The following is a 26,565-nucleotide window of genomic DNA, read 5'->3' on the forward strand; positions in this document are numbered from 1 at the left end:
AGTGCTCACTGACTGGTTTTTCTACTCAAGGACACGCGCCACAAAAGATGGCACTGTCTGTAGTGGCGATATTTACACAGGGGCAAAGAAATTTTAGAAACAAGGGATCACAATTAAACTTAATAGTTCCAATAATTAAACAAGATTTTTATTTGAAATATATAGGGAGAATTACACAAATTACGCACTTATGTTTTGATCTTTAAGTAAAGTAAATATTGTCGGACTAGCCAATTTTCATTGAGTTTTCTTAGTAGGTTATTATACGACGCTTTATCAACAGCTTAGGTTATTTAGCGTCTGAATGAGATGAAGGTGATAATCCCGGTGAATTGAGTCCGGGTCCAGCACCGAAAGTTACCCAGCATTTGTTCATATTGGGTTGAGGGAAAACCCCGGAAAAAGCCTCAACCAGGTATCTTGCCCCAACCGGGAATCCAACCCGTGCCACCTGGTTTCGCGGCCAGACGCGCTAGCCGTTACTCCCCAGGTGTGGATAATTTTCATTGATTTTAGCTATTGACGTTATTGTCATCTCAATGAATAATTAATTTTAGTCATTAATAATGATAATTTAATCATTTTAATTAGTATTTCTTGTAAAGAATAATTGAGAACAATGGAGTTAGTTAGTGGGGGTCAAAAAGGACGCGTCAGCTACTATGGCTATTTGCGCCCTTAACCAAATCCTGCACAAAACAGAAACACAACACAAAAATCACAATGCTTAAAAGAAATAAAAACCGCTGTGACGGCTAAACGAGGTAGATATAATGCAGTTTCAAAAATGTGATGCATAATAATCATAAAAGTGAGCAGATCTCATACCCTACCTAGTAATTAAAAAGAAACAATAAAATAATAAAACAAATGTCACCAGAAATAAATTATATGGCGCATTTCTAAAATGCTCGAATGTAAAAGAACCAAATGTCAAGTTTGTTAAAAACATATACTAAACAACAAATGTAACCTACGGATGTAAAGGGTCCTGAAGATAAGTAAACCAGGTAAATAAATAACGAAATCACCCTGTAAAGTCCTGTATTCGATAAAAATCTCAGAACTGCGTTTGAGTTATTCCACATCAAATCGCACAGCAATAAAACACGACCTTCTCGGAAATGGTCGATTTTTTTTTTTCATGAATTCCAGACATCAAATAAGGAGACCCGTATTGTTTCATTTTCACAATCATTAATTATTTGTGTAGTTATGACTATTTGAAGTTACGCAAATTATGCGCGCACTGTTACATAAACTCACTTGGAACTCTCTGTCTACATATAATTGAGATTTTCGGTTTGGCGCATTTGAAAGACTAAATACAACACTTTTTATTACTTTAGGCCTATCCCTAATAAATTTAAAATTTGGTCTATTTTTTTTAATCATTTCTTTTTCAAAGCAAAATTACTATATTAAATAGCCAAGTTAAAAATCTGAAAAAATATAGACTTGTTCGCTAATGTATTATCTGTAAACTACTGCATTTATAAATATGGGATCGGCACCCATACATTTGTAACAATTTATTTTCCGGAGGCATGCACGCGCTCGCCATGCCCAGCTAATAAACTGCTTGCAGCCATGGGCTAGAAGGCTGCCCGGGGAAAGTTTCACGAAATCCCCCGTTGCATCTGATGTCACCATACTAATCATAAAATGATTAATACCTTAAGGAACAGTAAATATCTTATCTAAAGTTATTTTATTATTGTCAGCTCAGCTAAGAGGGGAAGCCCTTCATAGTGCTATATGTTTATACTGTGATATAGCGAAGTGATTGATTATAGCAAGGCTGTGTAAGTCAGTAAACTTTATGGCAGTAAAGAGATGGCAGGAGACAAAATATAGAAGAGAAAAATAATCAGTTTGGGTTTGAATTTCACGGAGTGACGTGACTTCTATACAATATGAGTGATGGTAAAGATCGCGTAATATATAAGTGTTTAAATCCATTTCCCTTCCTAATCACGCTTTTAAAAATAAAAGTACACTAAGACGCGTAAGTCGCGACTAATTGATAAAGCTCAATTTAAAGGAGTCTTTGAATGTGCAAATATGTGATTCATTCCGTAAAAATCAATCAATTTCCGAATAGGTCAGGTGAAATTATATGTGAAGCCGGTAGTTCTTGTGATATTAATAATCAAATGAAAGTGCGGACAAGGAAAGTGATTATCCCAGTTCTTCTTCTAGCAGTTCTATGGATACAGTGCTAGAAATCACTAATATTGAGGAATTAAACAAGAGTTTGATGTCAATAGAATCCCCTATCAAGAAAAGAAAGCTACAGCAAAAACGATACCCACGTGAAAAGTTTCAAAAAGTAAAAGGCTCCCTAGCATGTAAAGTTTTTCATGTAGAAGATGCATCGTCATCCCTTCAAAAGTCAGCCATATTTTATTTTTGACGGAATGCAAAGGAATGTACAACCTGAAAATTACATAGTTATTGCAGACTTTTCTGAAAATTATTCATTTGTAATACAAGATTCAATACAAGGTGTGCATTGGAACATATGCCAAGCCACAATACATCCTTTCGTAGTATATTTCAAAGGAGATACAGAAATTCGTCACAAAAGTATTGTCATCTCAGAAACCATGAAACATGACACCGATTCCTTTCACTTTTTTCAATCCGAAGCAATCAATTTCCTAAAGCAAGAATTCAACGATATGAAAAAAATCATTACTTTTCCAATGGATCAAGTTCATAATACAAAAAAAAAAAATTAAAAAATTAAAAATAATTGCTTATATGAAGACGATTATGGAATTAGTGCTGAATGACACTTCTTTGCAACGTCGCATGGTAAAGGTACATGTGATGGAATTGGAGAAACTATTAAAAGACTTGCCACGAGAGCCAGCCTGTACAAGATCCTATAACAACACCAAAAAAAAAACTGTTTGATTGGTCACAAAAAACATTTCTAACGTGTCATTTATATTTTGTCCATTGAATAAGCACAAAAATCACACTGAAAATTTGCAGGCCAGATGTCATAATCTAAAACCAATAACTGGTACATTAAAATTACATTCTTTCATTCCGTTGTCAAAAACTGAAGATTTAGTAAAACAATTTTCTTTCAAGAAAGAAGATAGGCGAATGAAAATTTAAAGTGTGAATGAAAAAAAAACATTTAAAAAGCATAATGTACAAATATTTGAAGATATCATAATAAGTAAATTAGCAGCGTTTCCTCGAGTGACTTGATCCGTACTGGTGTAATGTTGCAACGTTCAGTCAGTCATCCAGCGCCGATAAACCTCCCAGCGCGCTATAACGCTTCCCGTCCACTGCTGCTGCACCGACCGCTACACATTGTGTCGTAAGTAATTAAATTTCCAGTAAACTATTGGAGATCCCATTCTGATTTTTTCTGAAATTATTAAGAATACTTCAGTGCACCTAGTAAGAATTTTTTTTAGATTTTTAACAGGGCTATTTCACATTGATATATAACTTTAAAAAATTGAATTATAAAAAAAATATTTGTATTAATTATATTAATATTAGTTAGTAAATATTTAATAAAAGACAGTACTTTAAGCTTTTAAATGCATTTTTCAGAAAAATTTTAACATCAATATCGTCAGAAATATGACGCTTTAAATGTTGCATTGTGCGGCATTTTTAACGAATTTTAACATGTAATATTTTAAAAACATGTGGACTTAGGAAGAAATAAAAACACATTTGTTGGTTTATTAGACCCATAGAGTTGGTAAAAAAAATATAAACGCAATCAGAAATATGAAGGTCAAAATTTGTATAATTTTGTGCGATTTGACGTGGAATGACTCATTTGTGCAATTAAAATCAATTCCAAGAGCGTCACGTACAGTCCGCTGAATTCCATATTGCCGAAGGACACGGTCATATTTCTACAATGCACTACATAATATTCCATCGTAAGTGGAACACCGCATATATCAAATTCCGGCTGAGGCTCGCCACGTAGGAGATGGCCATGTGTCATGTGACGGTGGCCGATCATCAAATGGCTGAGTAAAACCTCTTCATGTCGTGACGCATTTGTGGACAGTATTCTTTATTCTTCGTAATTTATTTCCCTCATGTGCAGACCATTCACCTTCCCATTCCCAACATATGGTATGCTTTAGGTAATTTTGAATATATTGGCATCATTTACGCCAATACATCTCATACCCATTCACAGAACCGTATATTGCTATAGCATCAGCTGTCTCTTTACCAGGAATATCAAAATCACCCGGGTTTCAAACTACCTCAGTCTCATAGTCAGAGGTTAGGAGAGCGTGGAAACGTTGTTACGTTCTCAATACCCGCGGATATCAGAATTCAAACGCTGCAGGAACTGAATGGCGCTTAAAGAGTCGGAGCATATAAGGAAACTGCACCGGGGTTGTCTAAATAAATACCATATACTTCTATAAAAAAAACCATATAGTTCTGCGGTAAAAACACTAATGAACTGGTTCAATTAATATTTAAATATCTGTCCATTTACAACAAAGCAACAATCTACACAATCAATTACTTGGGGTCTGTCACTAAAAACTGAAGAATGATTTGGAAACTGAGATAAAAGTTCAATAAAGCGAAGTCTATAAACAAGAGCTGGTGTAATATACTTAAAACTCCGCCTCACACATACATAAAACATGGGACGTCGCATATTCCACGCTGGAGTCGTCGTATAGTCCAGTGTGTGAACTGTTCGCAGACGGATGTCGAGCTCAGAGAGCAGTTCACGAAAGCGCACACCTGCTCGACGAAGTCTCCGTGGATTTTCACCGTATCCCGGTCGAGGTGTGTTCCTCCAAGTCAGTGACCGGGGGGGGGGGGTGCAATGGTGGCTCTCGTGCTCTTCTTTTCGGCCATTTTTCGTCTTATCACCAACCCCTCTTTTCTTTCTCTTCTCTTTTTCATCACTCTATTTCTCTCCGCCGGCGACCATTGCATGCGGAACGCCCACCACATTATCACAGCCATTTTCACCTCTCCATCCCCTCTGTTTTGTTCTTGCCACGTCCGCCTACATGACGCGATTTGTTAAGAATGCCTGTTGAGGCTATATTATTCTTCCTCTTCTAGTTCATTATATTCATTCTTAGGTTAAGGTTCTTAGGTTTATAACTCCCGTCTCACCAATGGGGATCTTTCCTATCTCCGTGGTCCTGTCCCACGGTTTCGAGCGCGACTTCCAACTTGTGCGGGCCGACTGGGTGCCCAGCAACGAAGCAATAGTGGACCCTTCATACTGCCCCTATATGCAAGTTTAGGTGCCGAACCCGGATCAGAGGTCTTGTACACTCACGTAGAGCCCCATTGGGGGCCCGGGGCGATTTAGACGTCCCTGTGACCGACTGTGCTCGCCGGGGCGGATATATCGCTCCGACGTGTTACCGCTGACCGATGGGTGTCGCAGTGTAATCAACCACAAGTCCCCTGAAGCTGCGTGCGATCTCGGATTGCTCCGGCTTTGGGGGGTGGGTCGGAGTTAGCCGAGTAGTCTGGCAGTTGTGTTCAGTGTAGAGTGGGGAGCCACGGGCGTTTATTCCCGTGGTAGGGGCATAAAACTGCGACACGCCTCTGGTGTAGAACTTGCCATTAGGTATGTAATGCCCAGTTTGAAGGGTAACTTGCATGAAGTGGGTTGCTTGGGATCGGGCTGTGAGGGGGTCACCACGGCCGGCACAGATCGTGAAGAATATTTTGGTGTCTTTTTCTTTCGCCCTCCCGGTGGCAGGCTAATGCCGACGGTTCCGTAGGGGGGCCAGTTCAAAATGTCTTCGCGCTTCAACCTTCCTTCAACTCAAGAAACGAATAATACAAAGAAACGGAGAGTGGTTGATGCCATTATGATTAATCCCGACTTAGTGAAGATTGTTGTGCCGCCTGCGAGATATATTAACATGACTCTTGACAGCACTCAAAAGACGATGAAAAACATCAGCCCGTTCTACATCAAGCGCGCCCTCGATCAGTTGGTAGGAAAGGTCAAGAATGCAACTCGCCTCAGAAATGGAAGTCTGTTCATAGAGGCATTAAATCCAAATCAGAGTGAGACTCTATTACAGGCGAAGTTGTTAGGATCGTACCCTATTAAGGTTGAACCTCACTCCTCTCTCAAGAGCACACAAGGAGTCATTCGTACGGAAGCTCTAGATGGCTTATCTGACGAAGAAATTCAACTAGAATTAGCGGAACAGTCTGTTTCCAACGCTTACCGACTAACTGGTAAGAAGGATGGACAGACGTTCCCTCTGCGTACAGTTTTCTTGGCCTTCGAATTTCCGTCTCTCCCAGAGTTTATCTACGTCGGGTATGAACGTGTTCCTGTCCGTGCGTATGTGCCGAACCCTATGCGGTGTTTCCGTTGCCAGCGGTTCGGACATACGCAATAGCGTTTTACAAATACCACCGTTTATGCAAAGTGTGGCGAGTCTGATCATGGTGATTCCCCATGTTCTCACGCCGACGATTGTGTCAATTGTGACGGGGACCATGCATGAAACTCAAAAGTCTGCCCAAGATACACTGAGGAGAAAGACATACAGGAACTTCGTGTGGAACAAAATCTTACCTTTTTCGAGGTGCGGAAGAAATATTACAAAGACAAAAAGACAAATAACAAACCAAGTTATACGCCAGTCGTTAATAACTCAATCCTAGGTACTGATACATCGACACAAACGCCACCTTTCACAACCGCTACAGTTTCTGGAAAAGTTGAATCCTCGACACAAACATTTGCCGATTGCGCCACCCAGACAGAGACAGATAATAGCTTTGGGCTTACCATCCGGCCGTATGTCCGTCAGCCTCTTCCGGAGATGGCGAGTACAAGCGACTCGAAACCTGACAGGAGGTCTCGACGTCGCACAACCCGATCGGAGGACAGATCTCGATCTCGATCTGGAGACCGCCGTACGGAGAGTGAATCGCCACAGCCTATCAGTAAACAATCTGGAAAACCGAGTGGCGTCAAAGAAAGGAAGAAGTACCGATCCCCTGTGAAACCACCATGAAACTGTTATGTTCACAGATATAATACAATGGAACGTGAACGGTGTTCGCAGCCGCTATGCACAACTACAGCAACTGGTCTATCATGCACAACCTTCAGTTGTCTGTCTTCAGGAAACACACCTCCAGCCCGAATATTCTCTAAGTCTTCGGGACTACAAAGTCTACCGGTATGATTATCTAGCCGGTGTACGAGCTAATGGAGGGTGTGCTATCCTGACTAGAGACAATATACATTCCTCTGTCATTGATATTCGTACCATCAACAACTTACAGCTGTGTGAGTAACTTTACCGTCTATCTCCTTTACTATCGCTTCTATATACTTTCCTCCCGATTTACCATTCACAGAACAAGATTTTCAGTTTATTGCCGCACAACTGCCCTCCCCATTTCTTCTTGTCGGAGATTTCAATGCTTCTCACCATAACTGGGGCTCGAATACAGACGATGACAGAGGACGAAAAATAGTAGAAGTCTGTACCCGTCTGAATCTTATTGTTCTTAACACAGGCGAGGCCACCCATGTATCGATGGCACATGGTACATACTCCACGATAGACCTCTCCATTTGTAGCCCAGTTTTGTCTGCGCACTTGGAATGGTCGGTCATCCGTGATCTTCATGGTAGCGACCTCTTCGAGTGCGTCTTTCCGCAATACGTCCTGCGGAGTCTCGCTCTCATAATTGGGTTATAAAGAAGGCGGACTGGGTTGGATTTTTGGGGTCCTTGAGATTCACTGAACGTGAATATGATACTGTCGATTCCATGGTTGAGGAATTCTCAAAGAAGGTGATAGAGGCTGCTGAATTGAACATACCCCGGTGATCCTGTAGACCAAGACGAATTCCTGTGCCTTGGTGGACAGAAGCGTGCAAGGAAGCTATCCGCGCCCTTCGCCTCTTCGATCGCTCTCCAACCAAAAATAATTTTGTCCAGTATAAACGTGTCCGTGCTCGAGCACGTTGTATTATTTCTGACGCGAAAAAGGCGTCCTGGAAAAAATATGTATCATCTTTAACGAGGAATGTCCCAGCTAAGGTATTCTGGGACAAAGCCCGTCGCGTAATGGGGAAATGTAGTTCTGCTATTCCGGGTCTTCTTTATAACGGAGATATAACTACAGATCCAGTAGAAATAGTTGAGCTACTAGCTACTTCTTTTGCCCATATAAGTAGCTCAGCACATAATGACCCAATATTTTTAGCACACAAAAGAGCTGCAGAAGAACAAAATTTGTGTTTTACCTCAAATAATATGACACCATATAATGCTCCGTTCGCGTCCGCTGAACTGCAGGCAGCACTTGAGAAATCCCCTGACACCTCCCCAGGTCCCGACAATATCCATAACCGAATGCTACGCAATTTACCACCAGCTGGTAAATCCTTCCTCTTAGATATATATAACAGAATTCGGACTGAAGAGACCTTTCCTTCTTCTTGGCGATTGGCCATAGTAATTCCAGTCCAAAAAACGGGGAAGGACCCATCGTTACATATTAATTACCGACCTATTTGTCTAAGGAGTTGCGTGTGTAAGGTTATGGAGAAAATGATCAGTAAACGCCTTTTGTGGGTACTCGATTCGAAAAATCGTTTATCCAGGATTCAGTGTGGTTTTCGTAGATGTGCTATAGACCATCTAACCCGGCTGGAAGGCGGCATTAGGGATGCTTTCCTGAAGAAGGAACATCTCGTGGCTGTCTTCTTTGACCAGAAAAAGGCCTGTGATACCACTTGGCGATATGGAATCCTTCGAACTCTCCACAACTGGGGTCTTCGTGGTAGTCTCCCAGCTTTTATTGCCAACTTTATGGCGGAGCGGTATTTCTGAGTTCGCATAGGTACCACACTCTCTACTCCTCATCTTCAAGAAAATTGCATTCCGCAGGGGTCTGTATTGAGTGTGCTTCTCTTTTCCATTGCGATTAATAGTATTGCCGACAGCATAGGCCTCCGAGTATCGGCCCTGCTATACGTTGACCAGAAAATGTTCAGCCCCGTTATATCCTTGAGCTACGAGTTTGTCCTCACATTGAAAGTTGGACAGTATTTTAAATACATGTTCACTTAATGTAACTGCAGAGCGATTATTGCTGACATCTGTAAAACCTAAAAATCTCTTCTGAATTTCACTCTATTTCGCATAATGAATGACAATGGAAAGTTGAGATAATTTTGTAATATCTTTCATTTCGTCCAGCATTAAAGCAACAAAAGGTGAATTTTTTACTCATTATTTTATTACATTTAGAGTTACATCACTAATACTTTCAATAATATCATTTTGAATTCGACTTGATGTTCTTTTGAAAACTTTAGCGCTTTGTAAGTGTATGTCTAATTTGATATCATACTTGGATAGCACATGCAAGAACTCAATATAGTTTCCCCGATTAATTGATTCACTGTGTTCGTTATGACATCTCAAAGATAGCTTTTGCTTCGCCAGTAAGCAAATTACATCGATTAATCGCTTCATTATTTCTCTATTAGAGCCAACTTCGGCATTGTGTTTCAAACCATCCACTCTATGTTTCAACATAGTTGAAAGTCTATCCTTGTTTTACCGAAAGTTTTACATTTCATTATTGCAGGTAATTAATTTGATTGCGTCTTCTCATGGCGAATCTTTGCTTTGTGAAAATTATTGATATTAGAGAAACTTATACAATCCATACTCCTCTATCAGTTTCAAAAAGAACACAAGCCAGCAAAATAATTTATTTTTCAATTTACATGTAGTTAGCAATTTTGAAGATTCGGAGTATTCAATTTTGAAATGACGCACATAATTTTTCATTTTTGTACTAATGGAAACGTCTGGAGTAGGCCTATCTTTTACTATAATATTTTGCTTTTCCTGAAAACTTGAACTTCCAAACAAAATACCGAACCGATGCTTAACAAACAGCCCAAATCACAACACTGTGACTGTTGGCAGTCGTGACTGGTATCGCTGGCGGATGGCGACGATTCAGACGATTTGTTGGTATGAGCTGAGTCGCTTTCCATGTTTACTAAACAGCGTAAAACACACAATATTGTTTTAATCCATGTTACACTTTCAGCACTTAACTGATAATGCACAAAAACAATAAACGTACTAATATATTCTTTCTAACAAAAATGGAGACACGGAAATTTTTACCAGGAAACGCCCAACCGTATTTACTGTTCACGTAGGTAAGGGAATAGCTTTAAATCTGCTAATCCGGTGGAGGGGCGAGCTGACTTGTTCCCGTGGGCTGGACGAGTCCAATTCTACAGAAGTTGAGCACTGAGGGGAGGAAACAGATTGAAGTTGTCAATTGTCTTGTCTTGAAACTTTTTAAAATTCAAACATGAGATGTAATAAATTTTATAAGCTGATGATACTTAGAGGACTAGGCTAGTCTTACTACTCCATTGAAGGCACGCCACTGCCCAATTTACAGCAGTAAAAGATATCAAACACAGTCCCAAAAATTCAGTTAGTCGTGTATCATGTGAGTTACTAATTTCAGAATCAACCATCCACAAAGTCCTTTCGAAAGTGTAAATTCTTCAAGTACGGCATTCCTAAAAACAGGAGACAAAAGAAAGGAAAATTAATTTTTCCGCGGATATTTTGAACACAACTGACTGAAACAATCATTTCTTTCAAATATATAATGCGACATTTCTTGGCACCTTCATTAGCCATGTTTAAACTACTGTAGGTTCTTGTGTAAATGACAAGATTTATAGAACGCCCAAAGATAAACTTCACATCTTACATGAAAGAATCAGGGATGTCATATCAACAATCACATTAGGTATACCACTCCAAAATTATTGGAGGCGCAAGTGGAAATTGTTTAAGTATACGCCCAACATATTTCAGTCTTATAAAGCAAACATTGCTTTCAAAGTTGTTTTTTTTTTAATTTTGTTACATTATATTATTTCGAACTACACGATGTATATTAAATAAATGGGCAAAATGAATTTTAATTACTTAAGAAGTGTACAATTACTGTACATATTATGAAAGAGTGGAAACAAGTTTATATTCTGTTGTGTAATATGTAATTTCTCTGTCAACAGACATCAAACCATAATAAAGTACAATTCAGAAGTAACCGTGAAGAAGAACGTTCTGGAATGGAAAGGCGAAAGATGTAAGTTGTTATTTATTATTTTCCTAAATGTGGGGGGAACAAATGTATACTTCACACTTCTTCGTATGACTGTTGTCTTGCCCTGAGGGATATGTTTTAATGTTCATTTTCACAAATGTTAGGCTAAAGATTTGCATTCCTTTACAAGATCACAATAAATAAGGAACTCTTGGTCATATGTATGAAATGTATAATGTATCTTTTTACATTCATTGATACCCTACACCAGATTACTTTGTTACTTTTTGGCAGCTCGATGTAGTGTTTTTTGGTATAAGAAGAACTAATGTCTAAGGACGTATTGTATTGTGCACTGGAACATTTATGTTTTTAAAGTGACAAGATATATTATATTAAACACAAACTGTTACAAGAAATACATTATACCGTGTTTTATAGTACACAGTATAAATCATACCTACGTTAATACGTGTACCTTGGAGTACTAAGCAATTGTAAAGGCCTAATAATATTGACAGAAAATTAGCTCGTAAACATTTCTACCATAATACACATTGGTCACAATAAGTGGGAAAAATAAATCATTTGATTTCCTTACAATTATTAATCTTAATAATAATATCAGTACCGAGTCTCTAAAATGTACAAAAACATTATTATACTTGAAGTATGTTACAGTTTTACTGGAAAAGAACTAAACAAAATTAGTAATACTTACTTACAAATGGTTTTTAGTAACCCCGAAGGTTCATTGCCGCTCTCACATTAGCCCGCCATCGGTCCCTATCTTAAGCAAGATTAATCAAGTCTCTACCATCATATTCCACATCCCTCCAATCCATTTTTATATAATCCTCGCATGTACATATCGGCCTCCCTAAAGGTACTAAATTAGTAATAATTTTAAAAATACAAAAATTTTTACATTTACAACCATTTATCAGGTATTTTAAGAGAAATAATCCTGCAGAACATAGAAGATAACATCAACAAAATTCTAAATAATAATAATAATAATAATAATAACATTAAAGCATTTCACAGATTTGTATACGACACTGTCATTATATATGACAACAAATCAATAGATAACTCAACTGTAGAGGTTAGTTAGTTAGTTAGTTAGTTAGTTAGTTAGTTAGTTAGTTAGTTAGTTAGTTAGTTAGTTAGTTAGTTAGTTAGTTAGTTAGTTAGTTAGTTAGTTAGTTAGTTAGTTAGTGGGGTTTAAAAAGGGTGCGTCAGCTACTATGGCTATTTGCGCTCTTATCTGAAATCCTTCACTAAACAGAAACACAATACAATAACCAGAATACTTAAAAGAAATGAAAAGCGTTGTCACGGTTAAAATGGGGTTCACAAATGCACTTTCAGCAAGGTGATGTATAAAAAACATTAAAAAAGTGAACAGTTCTCAGACCCTAGCTATTATTTAAAAAGAAACAATAAAATAATAAAACAAATGCCACCAGAAATAAATTATCTGGCGAATTTATCAAATGCTCGCATGTGAAATGTCCGATTATGAAGTGTGTTAAAAACATATATTAAACAAATGTAACCTCTGGAAGCAAAGAGTCCGGAGGATAAGTAAAACGAGTCATTACAATAGCAAAACTTCTTCGTGTCGTGACGCTCTTGTGGACGAATCCCAAACTCGCCCAGTTTTCTTTATTCTTCGTAATTTGTTACCCTCTTGTGCAGACCATTCTCCTTCCCACAACCACCATACTGTATGTTTCAAGTAGTTTTGAATATCTTGCCACCACTCACGCCAATACACCTCAGACTCATTCATAGCACCGTCCCTTGCTTTAGCATCCACTGCCTCATTACCAGCAATTCCAACAAGACCCGGAGTCCATACTACTCCAATCTCATAATCAGAGTTTAGGAGAGTGTGGAAAAGTTCCTGCGTTTTGAACACAAGCGGATCATCAGAATTCAAACGCTGCAGGGACTGAATGGCGCTTAAGGAGTCGGAGTAGATAGGGAACCTGCCCCTGGGTTGTCTAATTAAAAGCATTAAAGCTTAATAAAAAAGCATATAGTTCAGCGGTAAAAACACTAGTGTATTGGCTCAATTTATATTTAAATATTCGTCCATTTGTAGCAAAGGAACAACCAACACAATCATTTACTCCGGATCCGTCGGTAAAAACTAATGAATAATTTGGAAACTATGATAAAAGTTCACTAAAACGAAGTCTATAAAGAAAAGCTGGCGTACAATCCTTAAAACTTCGGCTCAGACATACATCAAACATGATATTCTTTCTAACAATGTTGACAGCTTGACACAGTATTTATCACATATGCTACTTTCTTGGTACTTTAATTCAGCAGTACCCAACTGTGTCTCACGGACCCCAGGGAGTCCGTGATAGATTCAAAAGCGGTTCCCAAGCCAAGATGTATTTTCAAAAGTATTTTAATTATGAAGCCTAACTTTAACTTTTTCTATTGCTTTTCTCAGCTTCTTGGAATATTTATTTGTTATGTCCTACTCTGTTACAGAGTTCACCAGAAATGCTTCCGGCTATAAGTTAAACATTTTAAAATGAACCAAATACGAGTATGAATGTTAAGGAGTCCGTGACACTCAAAAAGTTGCAAACTCCGCTTTAATCGACTGTTGTGCAATATGCGGCTCAAGGACAACTTGTAAGCATAAAGAAATTTAAAAGACAAAACATAACTTAAAATCCTATTAAAGCAAAAAATATTTACAAATTATCAGGTGTATGTTCGACAGTCATTCTACCATTGCTGTAAAAAACATTGAAATCATGAGCTGATATGAAAGTAAACATATGGAGGACTGTGTGTTACAACTTTAGGATCCTTATTTTTAGGTACATTTACACTGGCTCTTGCACAAAAATTCTGCAGTGAAGATCTACTAAATATATTTAGACCAGATGTAAATGACTGTACTGAGCCTGTAAATTTCGATTCCGATTATAGTGTAAAAGATTCAGACTACCACCCTGATGAAGACATAGCAAACAATCAATTTTACACCGCAATGGATGAGAGTGAGGAGGAAGAAGCAGTCCGAAAATTCTGAGCCAGATGCTGCTGTTCAGAAGAAAAGGACTAGGAAGGACAGACAAATTAACAAAGAATTGAGAAATAAAGGAAAATCCTATGTATCAGAAAAAGGGAAGGAAGTGAAAGCAAGGGAAATGCTTCCCCTTAAACCATGCCCAATGAATTGTCTGGAAAAGTTTTTGGAAGAAGATCGCCAAAAGTGTTTTGAGGAATATTGGGCTATTGGTAATCATGATAACAGGGTCAGATATATTTCCTCATTAATAACAATTAGTAAACCAAAGACTCATCGTGTGGTTGAAGACAACGCCAAGTTAAGGGAAATAGTTTGTAAATATGAAATTATAATTCAAGGCAATAATCAGCCCATCTGCAGGGAATGCTTTCGAAGAACATTTGAGGAAACAACCGGTTTCGTTGAACGGGTCGCTAGTAAGAAGAGAGAATCGTTTTCTGGAATTATTGCACCTGATGACAGAGTAAAGTTTGCTCTTGCAAACAAAACAAAAATAGAAGATTTACAGTCTGAAGAAAGTCATATTTTCTCCTTCCCTAGCTATGAGAGTCATTATTGCCGAAATAGAAATTCTAAGCGGTTTCTGTCCTCTGATCTTAATATATCAAAGAGGTATAATTTGAGAAGGACTGTACTAAAAATCGTGTTTCACTGAAAATTTATTCTAGATGCTTCCATAAACTTGATCTGGCATTCAAAAAACCTAAACAAGACACTTGTCACAAATGTGATGTACTGAAAATGAAGATCAACACTTTGGCAGGAGAAGCTAGGGACTCTGCAATACAAGAACGAGATACCCACCACAAGGCTGCGGAGGAGTCATATGAAGCCAAGAGATATGATAAGGAAGTGGCTCAGAAAGATGACAGAAAAGCTGTGTTAGCCTTTGATTTGCAGCAGTGTCTACCGACACCTTACCTTACAACATCAGTTTCCTATTATAAAAGACAATTATGGACATTCAATCTGACAGTCCATAATCTAGTCGCCGACGAAGCTACATGTTTTATGTGGAATGAAACCACGTCTGGAAGAGGGGCTAATCAAATAGGTTCCTGTCTCTATCAGTTTATTTTGCAGTTGCCAGGTCATGTAGAAGAGATCACATTTTATTCTGGCTCTTGCGGGGGACAGAACAGAAACAGTATTGTAACAGCTATGTTTTCTTTTGTTATTGACAAGAACCCTAACATCCATGAAATTCACCACAAGTTTTTGGTGAATGGGCATACTCATATGGAGTGCGATGCAGACCATGCAGCTATCGAGAGAGAAAAGAAGAGGACAGGGATGAAAATAAACCATCCTAATGATTGGTATCAGCTCGTGAGGTCTTGCAAACGTAAGAAGCCATTCAAAGTATTTGTGATGGAGGGACAACATTTTCTAGACTTCAATTCCTTGACGAAAACAAGTGGGCCCTACCTAATGAAGAAAGTTGATACAGAAGGTAATAAATTTCTGTGGACCAGCACTCACTGACTGAAATACACTCGAGAGACAGCGAAAATATTTTTCAAGAGTTCTCTCTCCGAGGAAGAATCTTTCCGAGAACTATCTATGCGTAGACGTGGCAAAAGTACATTACCCACATCACTGCCTATGATTCATGAGGGTCCTGTTTCTGTCAGTGCTGAAAAGAAGAAGGACATCTTGGAACTTTTACCACTGATCGACAATGTCTTCCATGACTTCTACAAGAACTTAAAAGTTGACAACTTACCTAATATTGACCCGGATTTTGAGGAACTGGATGCATATGCAGAAAATACCAAATAACATGTGTAATGACAAAAAGTTTTGTAAATGTCTTATAAGGCATTATTATATTATGCCAAAGTTCTTATACTGTATTATTCAATATTTTGAAAAGTAGTGAAATAATAATTAAAATGCATGTTTATGACGTAAATAATGATTTTTTTAAATAAGTCCCTGTAAGAATGTAACAATAGACGAGAAAAACCGGGTAAGTCACTTTAAGCCAACAACCTTTAAGTGATAGATAACTGTAAACATTTCCTTTAGAAAGCCCGTATGTGAATACATATTTATGCAATATTTCAATTCCCCAAATTAATTACACGATTTAGAAGAGTCTTGTGAACTTTGTTTTCTTCCTCCTTTAAAATTTACTTTTGGAGACTTACCCGGTTTTTCACGCTTCCTGTAGATATTATGTATTGTGTAAAGTGCGACGGTGCTGAGCATGGGGATTCCACATGCCGGCGCCCAGTACTGTGTGAATTGTTCTGGAGCACATGCCGCTAATTCTAAAAGTTGCCCGAAATACACGGTAGAGAAGAATATCCAAAAGCTACGAGTACGAGAAAATGTTGCGTTTTTCGTGGCGGGTAAGGATATTTTTGTTCAACAAGAATTTTTTCAGTTCATTATTTAACGACGCTGCATCCACTACGAGGTTATTTAGCGTCGATGAAATTGGTGATAGCGAGATGGTATTTGGCGAGATAAAGCGAGGATTCACCATAGATTGCCTGGCATTCACCTTACGGTTGGAGAAACCTCGGAAAAAACCGAACCAGTTAATCGGCTCAAGCGGGAATCATATCCGTCCTCGAGCGCAACGTAAGATCGGTAGGCAATTGCCTTAACCATCTGAATATTATGGATTTATTATTATGGATTTATTAATTTGTCCTGCAGAATAATCTCTGTAATATTGACAATTAATATTTGAGGAGAAGAATTCGCTCCGTCGCCGGGGATCGAACCCGGGTTCTTGGGTCCTACGTACCAAGTGCTCTGACCACTGAGCTACGCCGAATTCAATCCACAGCACCGGATCGAATCTTCCTCCTTCAGTGTTTACCTTTGTGGCCTGACTCCAAGTTATACATATTATGATGACGTATATGTCTAGTGTCAACTGTCATTATACTAGGAGCACACTCAGTTGAGTGACTTATTTGGCCGGGATTCCGCAGTTATGGTGCACTGCTAGCTATGAGAATATTATGGATTTATTAATTTGTCTCATAGCTAGCAGTGCATCATAACTGCGGAATCCCGGCCAAATAAGTCACTCAACTGAGTCACTCAACTAATGGCAGTTGGCACTAGACATATACGTCAACATATATGCCTAACTTGGAGTCAGGCCACAAAGGTAAACACTGAAGGAGGAAGATTCGATCCGGTGATGTGGATTGAATTCGGCGTAGCTCAGTGGTCAGAGCGCTTGGTACGTAGAACCAAGGATCCGGGTTCGATCCCCGGCGCCGGAGCGGATTTTTCTCGTCAAATATTAATTGTTAACCAAGTGAGCCACACCGGTGGTTCAACAGGAATAGGCGACGGAAAATTCTTATTCATTAGTAATGCAAAAAGCAACACAGCGAATTGATGCTTCCACAAAAACACTACCTCTTGCATGTATACCTGGGAAAAGAAACTTTGCCGGTATTCGTGCGAAACGGAGGTTGTGTCCTCTACACCAACAAATATATTTTCCTCTGTAATCAATATTATCACTCCTTATCCATGCATAGCCTCAGCAATAACTCTTCCTAGCATTCAATTTTCAGTAGCATGTTGATATAAACCCCCAGATACACCTTTCACTGTGAATGAAATTGAAGTTATCTTGCCATAGGTATCTGCTCTGTATTTATTAGTGTGGGATTTCAATGCATCCCACAACTCTTGGGGCTCAAATTCCAATGATGACAGAGGAAATGCGGAGTGTCGTTTCAAATCGTATTAAATACATCCTCGGTCGAAATATAGTTTGAAGTGATTTCGCATAGCTGAGACGGTATTCTTTAAGACCCTGATCTCATATTGGAGCAATTCGTATTCTTTCCCGCCTTTTTTCTATGATGAAAATTATGTGTTGAATCAAATCGTATTATGTACAACTGCCATGATGTGTCGGATCAAATCGTATTATGTACAAGTTCCATTAGTTAAAATCTTAAATGGACAGCGTTTGTCAGCGTGTTCTATCTTCCCGCCATTATTGAGTTTCCCGCTGTTTTACATCAGTGTGATTATCAGGCTATGTACAATAGCAAAATCTATTGAGAATGGTAAAGGAATCAGAGAGAGGAGAGGTGATGACGAAAGAGAGCACATTATGTAGCTAAGAAGAGGGCAGTAGTGCAATTTATCTCTAAATTAAGAGAAAGGGAATCACAATACAACAGAAGTAAAAGTCAGAGACTTTATTTGGCTTCCGACTTAAATATTGCAAAGCTCTTCAAAATGCACAATAAAAGTGTAATACCAGACTTAAGAATAAAATTATGTTTTTTTTTTTTTTCAAAACATGTTTCGGACAGAATTCAATATAGGATTTGGTACACCAACCAATGATGAATGCAGGTATTGCGCACGCATACTGTTCTAAATAAGAAACTGCGATGATACAGTGAAAAAGACTAGGCTCCTGGCCGATTTAGGCGCACATAGGCTTCGTGCCAAAACGTTCCATAAAATTATGAGAACAGAACCTAATGAGAGGCAGTCATTTTGTTTCGACTTACAGCAAATGCAACCGCTCCCGAAACTCAGCACAGGTGAAGCATATTATTCAAGACAATTAGCTTTCTATACTCTCTGTGTAACTGATAAAGCTTTACAGAAGCCAAATTTCTTTGCATGGAATGAAGCACAGGCTGGGCGGGGCGCTATTGAAGTGGCTTCTTGTATCACCACATTTCTCAGTGAATTTAATTTCGACAGTTCCACCAAATGCATTAGGCTGTTCGCCGATGGATGTGGTGGACAAAATAAGAACATGCATGTTGTACATGCTCTTGGTCTATGGCTTCGAAGAAAAGCACCTCAGTTTTCTGAAATTCTGTTAGTTTTTCCGGTAAGAGGCCGTTCTTTTCTACCAGCTGACAGAGCCTTTGGGGTAGTAGAAAAGTTCTGCGTAAGAAGAATAACATTCTTAATCCTGAGGAGTATAAGGCGATATATGAAACAATAGGGACAGTAAAATCTTTAGGCACAGATTGGCATGTCAGGGATTTCAAGCTCTTGGCTAATCACTTTCATAAGCTCAGTGGCATAAAAGAAATGAAAAGAATAATGCTAAAGAAATGCGAGAAGAATGGGAAAGTGTATATCACTTTCAAAATGGAATCTACATACCGATGTCACGATCCATCTAAATCATGTGCCCCTCTGATGAAATGTGGTATGTTTATGGACCATGTTAAAGTACCTCCGAATGTCACTACCTTGAGATCAATCAGTGATGCCAAAAAATCTGATTTGCGAAACATACTCAGTAGTAGATTCGGAGACAATTGGAAAGAGGTTGATTCACTGAAATTGTATGATTTTGTTATTAATACAAATCACATTACTGAAAATGAAAACAATGAGAATGAAGAATGTGATTTTATGCATGAAGAACCAGGTATGGGCAAAGTTTAAAATGTTAATGAAATTGTGTGTGCAATCTAAAGCAATGATTAATATATTTTTTCAGTGTTCACGCCACATTTCATAAATTTGTTACAAAGCTTACTTAAATATTGTAATACTGTATTTTAATACAGATCTTTACGACACATTTTTCATAATTTTGTTATTAAACTTACAAAAATATTGTAATATTGTAATACAAGTATTCACACATTTCTTAATTTTGTTATTAAAACTTACTTAGATATTGTAGTAATTAATACAAGTTTTCACACCATATTTAATAATTTTGTTACAGAGCATAATAAAATATTGATATACAAGGATTCAAGAATAAAGTATACATTACTCCCTATTATTGTGTGTCATGAGAATAATGAGGAACATACTGATTCTTTAGACACTTAGGTATACACAGTTAGTGTACAGTGGTTATTTTGTTTGTAGGTTTGAATTATGACCGGAATTACATCAATAGTGTGCATATTTGAGGTATTTAAGATATTTAAGGGAGCAACGGGACTTTGTACCCATCCTGTAGATGCCATAATTATTTAGAATTTATATTCAATGTGAGTTAGAGATCGACCCGAGTGGCCGCACGATCTAAAGTATGACTCTTTAGGCAGCACAGTCCGAAGGGTTGCAGGTGCGAAACTCGCCGTTCTTTATCATTATTTTCCAGCAGAAAACAATAAAAACTATTGATGTATCATCCTATCTAGTAGGCTGCTGTAAAAACCATAGAAAAACTGTCTAATGACAGGGCACAATTCAACAGGGTTTATAGATGCAGATCGTATTATGTGACAAAATCGCTTCAAAACGTATTAAATACAATGTGTCGGTGCAAAACGTATTAAGTGCAAACTTTAATTTACAATATCTCGCATTAGATTAAACAATCAGTGTCAGTGTTTATTACATTTGGTGTCAAATCACAATGCCTAAAATGTGACATTGAGATATTAAAATTTTTTCCATTATCTTAGCCGTGAAACGTTTTTCACGTTTCCTGTAAAATTTGGTTTTCTGCATTTAATACGATTTGAAACGACACTCCACTTTTAATAATATAGCAGAGATATGTGCCTGTATAAAATTCATTGCTCTGAATTCTTGACAAGCAACACACCTATCGTTCGCTTACGGTACTTACTCCATGATACTTATCTCAATACTTGTAGCCCAGTTTTGTCCACTCAATTTGAATGTTCTGTGATTCCTGACATACTGTAGATGGTAATGACCACTAACTTACCTGAATGCGTAAGTCCGCATTACGTTCTGCAGAATCTCTCTTTCCAAACTAGATTACTAAAAAGGTGGACAGGATCGGATATTCGGAGTCCATTTAATTCGATGATAACAGACATGAAAGTGTGGACATTGTAGTAGAACACTTCTCAAATGTATTGATAAAATCGACAGAGTTCTCTATGCCTCGGTCGTCCTGCAGACCAAAACGCTCCTCTGTCCCCTGCAGATATTCAATGCAAGACCGCAAACGAGCCTTACGCCAATTTGAGCGCCATCCGACCCAACAAAATTTTAACCTGTGTAAACGTCTTCCACCCAAAGCTCATCGCACTATGTGCGATGCTAAGAAGACGTCCTGGGGAAACTACGTCACTTCATTGAATAAGAACGTCCCAACTAACATCGTATGGGACGAAGTCCGTCAAATATTGAGGAAACAGTGTTGTGTACGTTCGGGCCTTCTTAGCAATGGTGTAAATACTACCAGTCCCATAGAAATTCTTGAAATATTTGCTAGTACATTTGCACAGACAAGTAGCTCATGAATTATAATCCGGTATTTCTAAAACTCAAATTTGCTGTGGAAAATCGAAGCCTCAATTTTATATCAGACAACACCGAACATTACAATACAGCGTTCACATGCGAGGAGCTGGAGTAGGCAGTAGACACTTCTTCTGACACCTCCACGTGCCAAATAACATCCATAACCGCATGCTTTGCCATTATCCACAAGCCGGCAAATTTTTCCTGCTGAAAATGTAAAACAGTTTCTTGCCTAAAGTGATATTTCCATCTGCTTGTCGTTTGGTCATTGTAATCCAGTCCAGAAACCGGGAAAGATCTTTTTTTACGTGCAAGCTATGAGCCAATTTCTCTCACCATCTGTGTAAGCAATGTTGTGGAGAAAATGATAAGTAAACGCCTGATGTGGGTACTCGATTCGCGAAACCGATTACAATCTAATATTCAATGCGTTTTTCGTAAGCACAAATTAGTTGCAGACTATCGAGTTCGTTTGGAAACCGCCTTTAGAAAATTTTTCCTCAAGAGGGAGCATCTTGTAGCGGTCTTCTTTGTTCTAGATAATGCTTTACGACACCACAGGGCGGTATGGCATTCTGCAAACTCTCCATGATTGCGGACTTCTTGGTAATCTACTAACATTTATTGCGAAATTCATGGCAGAGCGGTATTTCCGCGTGCGAGTAGGCACGAAAATTTCTAACGAACATCTCCAAGAAAACGGCGTTCCGCAGGGGTCGGTATTAACAGTTCTTCTTTTCTACATTGCGATCAATGGAATTGCCCACTGTGTGTGTGGAATAGTATCTTCTCTACTGTACGTCGATGAATTCAGTTTGTATTACAGCTCCCGATATCTTCCATCTACTGGTCGACAAATACAACTGTTCATCAACGTGTTATCACACTGGACTCTTCGCAATGGGTTTAAATTCTCCACTCTAAAAACGCAGTTTTTTTTTTTTTTTTTTTTTTTTTTTTTTTTTCAATTTTATAATCATCGTGGACTCCAGCCACACCATGAACTGTGTTTTACTCGAGTGGAGTTGCAATATATAGACACTGCTAGATTTTTTGGCCTTCTCTTTGATTGTAAATTATCGTGGGAGGCACATATACGTGATTTTAGAAGGCTCTTGTGAAAAATCCTTAAATATTTTACGTCTTTTATTAGGGCTTCACTGGGGTGTAGTTCGCATAGTGCTTCTACGTATTTATCGTGCACTGGTACGATCAAAGCTGGATTACGTTTTTATTTATGGCTCAGGAAATAAATCGAAATTATGTCTTATAGATACTATTCATCACGATGGAAAACTACTCGCTACGAGTCGGATAGAGAGACTGTATTGTGAAGCGAGAGAACCATCTCTCTATTGGCGAGGTAATGTCTTGTTTTGCTCATATGATTTTAAGCTCCACTCTCAGCCTGAGTATAATTCTTAGAATTCCTTCCACCATTCGTCTCTCTATGGCCGATAAAGTGCAAGTCAACGGAGACTTCGTCCACCAGGTGTCCGGTTTCTTTAACTGCTCTCTGAACTTGACATACCGTACTTCTACCATCATTTCGCACACTGGAATATACCACCACTCCACCACTCCACTTATGCGACGTCCCACATCTGATGTAAGTCTGAGTCGGAGTTTCAATAATTTTACACCAGCTTTTGTTTATAAACTTCGTTTTAGTGAACTTTTATCACGATTTCTATGTTTTTCTTTAGTTTTTACTGGTGGATCACAGGTAAATGGTAGTGTCGGTTGTTTCTCAAATTGAGCCAATATACCAGTATTGTTATTTCAGGTCTCTACGCACTTTACAGAGATTTACTGTTTTTAATTAGACTCTTTAAGTGCCATTCAATCCCTAGATTATTTAAATTCTACGATCCGCTTGTTTTGAGAACCTAGGAGATTTTCCACATTCTTCTGAGCTCTGATTCTGAGTTTGGAGTAGTGTGAATTCCGGGTCATGTTGGAAGCCTTGGTAAGGAGGCAGCGGATGCTGCTGCAAGGGACTGTGCTATGCATGGATCTTAGTTGTATTGGCGCGAGAGGTGGCAAGATATGCAAAATTACTTGAAATATAGAATATGGTCGTAATGGGAAGGGGAATGGTATGCACAAGAGGGAAAGAATTACAAAATATAAAGAATAGTGTTTGAGTTTGGGTTACGTCCACAAGAGCGTCACGACACGAAGAAGTTTTACTCACCTGATTGAGGATTTGCCATTGTCGTCTGACAAATGGCCATCTCCTACGTGGCGAGCCTCAGTCGGAGTGTAATATATGGCCTGTTCCACTTAGGGTGAAACATATTTTATTGCACTGTAGAAAATATGACAGTGTCCATCGACTATATGCAATTCGGACTTCTGTATGTGACGGGATAAGATGATTTAGTTTTTATTGACCCGTTTTAATTATCCTCCGGGCTTTTTACATCTGTAGGTTACGTTTGTTGTTTTATATTTGATTTTGCATACAGTACTTGACATTTCGGATCTTCTACACTAGAATATGTTATAAAATGTATTTATTTCTTAAATGCGCCAGATAATTTATTTCTAGTGTTATTTCTTTTGTTATTTCATCATCTCTTTTTTGGACATTGCCTAATGCCTGAAAATTGCTCATTTTTATATTTTCTTTTACTTATCATCTGTCAATACTGCATTTGTGTACTTCGTTTTTAATGTGACAACGTATTTTCGTTCGTGTTATAATTCAGTTTGTTGTACTGTTTGTGGTTTTGTTTTTGAAGAATTTTAGATAAGGGAGCAAATAGCAAATTTAGCTGACTCGCCATTTTTAAACCTTACTATCTAACTTTTCGTAGCGGTTTTTTTTTTTTTGTTGGCTGCCATCTTATGTGAATCCAATCACTTCGACACTAGATCATTCTAGATGAATAATACCTGCAAAATTATGTTTGACATTGTAGTTCCAGATGTAGCATTTCTGCTTACGTATACTGAAACAGATTTTGTAGAGCTGTGATGTAATGAGACACAATTAGGTGTTCTTCTCATTTTCGTTTGTCACGCCTCCCAAGTTAAGAAACCCTTCCTCTTTAAGTGAAACAATATTTATCGCTATCTTCTACGTCATCGAAAAATTAAAACTCCCATTTTTTTTTTCCCCGTGAGTTTCATCAGCGAAATGGTTTTGTAATGCGCTGTCTGTCAGTTTACATCATATGAGTTTCCATGCTTATTAGGAGGCGTCTTAAATAATCATCTGAAGGAAGTGCTAAGAATTCATGGTTCAAGTAATGACTGTAAACGTTTGGGAACTTTATTTTGAACAATGAACTTTCTAGAATAAATTCATTGTTATAACGCATGCCTCTTGCATTCTTGATCTGACACTTTTTTACCATGGTATCAATATTATTAATTTCTGTTATTTTGTCAGGAACTTGCAATTGCATTTGCAATCCTCTTTACATTTCCTAATTTAATTCATTTCTTTCTCTAAGAGAGTTATTTGAGCCTTGGCTGTACTAAATTTATTTTTAGTTCTAGTTAATTTCTATTGTCCATCTTCAATTTTATACTTACGGTAATACAAAAACATTCTGTTTTCTGTGTTCACAATTATTATCGGAAGCATGAATGTTTATAAGTTCGTCAGAACTTCTCACTTTTGAAATATGGACTTTATTGTTACTTACAAGCAAGGACACGTTTTTACGATAAGGTATTGATGTCCTCTTGGTTGGAAATTTCCTCTTCTTTTCATTTTTTTTGTAAGATATCGAAGCAAGTTGGGGAAAATATGTGGTATGGCATCAGGTTTTAGTCGCCAGTACTTCAGTGAAAGTTCTACCTCCATACCGACAATAATGCACTTGTCGTTTTTCACGATCAAATACTCAGAAAAATGAATATCACAGACAAAAAGAAACATCTTACTTCCTTACAGGTTATATAATCAGGTTTACACCCGAGAAGAAACAATAAGGCATGTTTATATTCACTCACTCACTCACTCTCATAAATTACATAATAAAGATCACTCGAAAGCAAGAAGTGGATTCTATCAGCTCCAGCCACAGTAAGAAGAGGAAAACTGCGGTTTTGAAAAGATCGTCACGCCAAAGATTCGCTCAGTTGCCGCGGCGACGGCAGAGGGTTTAAAAGTCCCATTACACTCCAACACAGTTGCCACACTTTCTCTTCTACCCGCTCTGGTTTCAGTTCTAGTAATGATGAATCTAGGGTACAGGCAAAACTACATATAATGATTATGACGAAGAAAGAACGCTAGGATGGAAAAGGGTGGCCTACCAGAGTTGAGCTTTACATTGGTGAAAAGAACATTCGGCATGAGTCTCTTTGTCGACCCAAGAAGATATTATTACCCCACATTATATACAGTTAGGACTTTCGTAGCAGTATGTGAAAGCTGTAGATAAAGACAGAACTTGCTTCAACTATATGCGCTCTAAATGTATTTTAGTTACACAAGAGAAGTTTAATGCTGAAATTTTAGACAGACCACAAATAAGGCTCCTAATGAAAGATAAAGAAGTGTTGAAAACGATGAAAACATTGGGGAGTGATGCTTGGTGTGCTTTTTTCGTGTTGTAAGAAACTTTCCTGACAACTTTAGGGCAGATAGCTATGAAATTCTAATTGAAACTTTGTTGACAGTATATCAGAGATTAGGTGTAAACGTGAGTGTCAAGATGCATTTCCTGCAGAGTCACATAGGCTACATGTCTTTTTCTCAAATCTTGATGCAGTATGTGAGAAAAACGGTGAACGTTTCCACCAAGATATACAGACAATGGAACGAAGATACCAAAGCAGGTGGGACATGAATGCCGACTATTTCTGGTGTTTGCAGTGTGACATTCCTGATTCCAGCCACTGTAGATGATCAAAGAAGCGAATGTTTCTTATTAAGTGAGATACCGTACTTAAGGGGAGAGGATGGTATTTTTTTGGTGAAAAATGGGTAAATTAAAAAAAAAATCTTTGAAATACTCTTTGATATGTGTGGAATGCATTGCTTAACATTTCGTTTGTATTTGTGCCTTTATCGGATGTTGAGACGCCAATTTTAAACATCCTGCGTTATGGATTTTTAACTCACTCGCCCCCTTTTATTGTTGTTTTCGGTAAATTGAATTTAAATATATATATATATATATATATATATAT

At 38.1% G+C, this 26,565-nt stretch overlaps 2 protein-coding genes across 2 annotated transcripts in view; one reads left to right on the top strand and one right to left on the bottom strand.

Annotated features, from left to right (window-relative positions):
* The window catches only part of LOC138691315 (zinc finger protein 493-like), a 132,831-nt gene that overhangs the window by 101,456 nt on the left and 4,810 nt on the right, over positions 1-26,565 (top strand). Inside the window, exon 8 of the mRNA XM_069813175.1 lies at positions 11,101-11,174. Coding sequence (XP_069669276.1) covers positions 11,101-11,174 — 74 coding nt within the window. The remainder of the gene's footprint in view (positions 1-11,100; positions 11,175-26,565) is intronic.
* LOC138691322 (uncharacterized) overlaps positions 1-26,565 on the bottom strand; it is a 259,737-nt gene that overhangs the window by 92,322 nt on the left and 140,850 nt on the right. The gene's annotated exons all lie outside the window — the stretch shown is intronic.

Source organism: Periplaneta americana, chromosome 16 (genome assembly GCF_040183065.1).
Source record: "Periplaneta americana isolate PAMFEO1 chromosome 16, P.americana_PAMFEO1_priV1, whole genome shotgun sequence".
NCBI lineage: Eukaryota > Metazoa > Arthropoda > Insecta > Blattodea > Blattidae > Periplaneta > Periplaneta americana.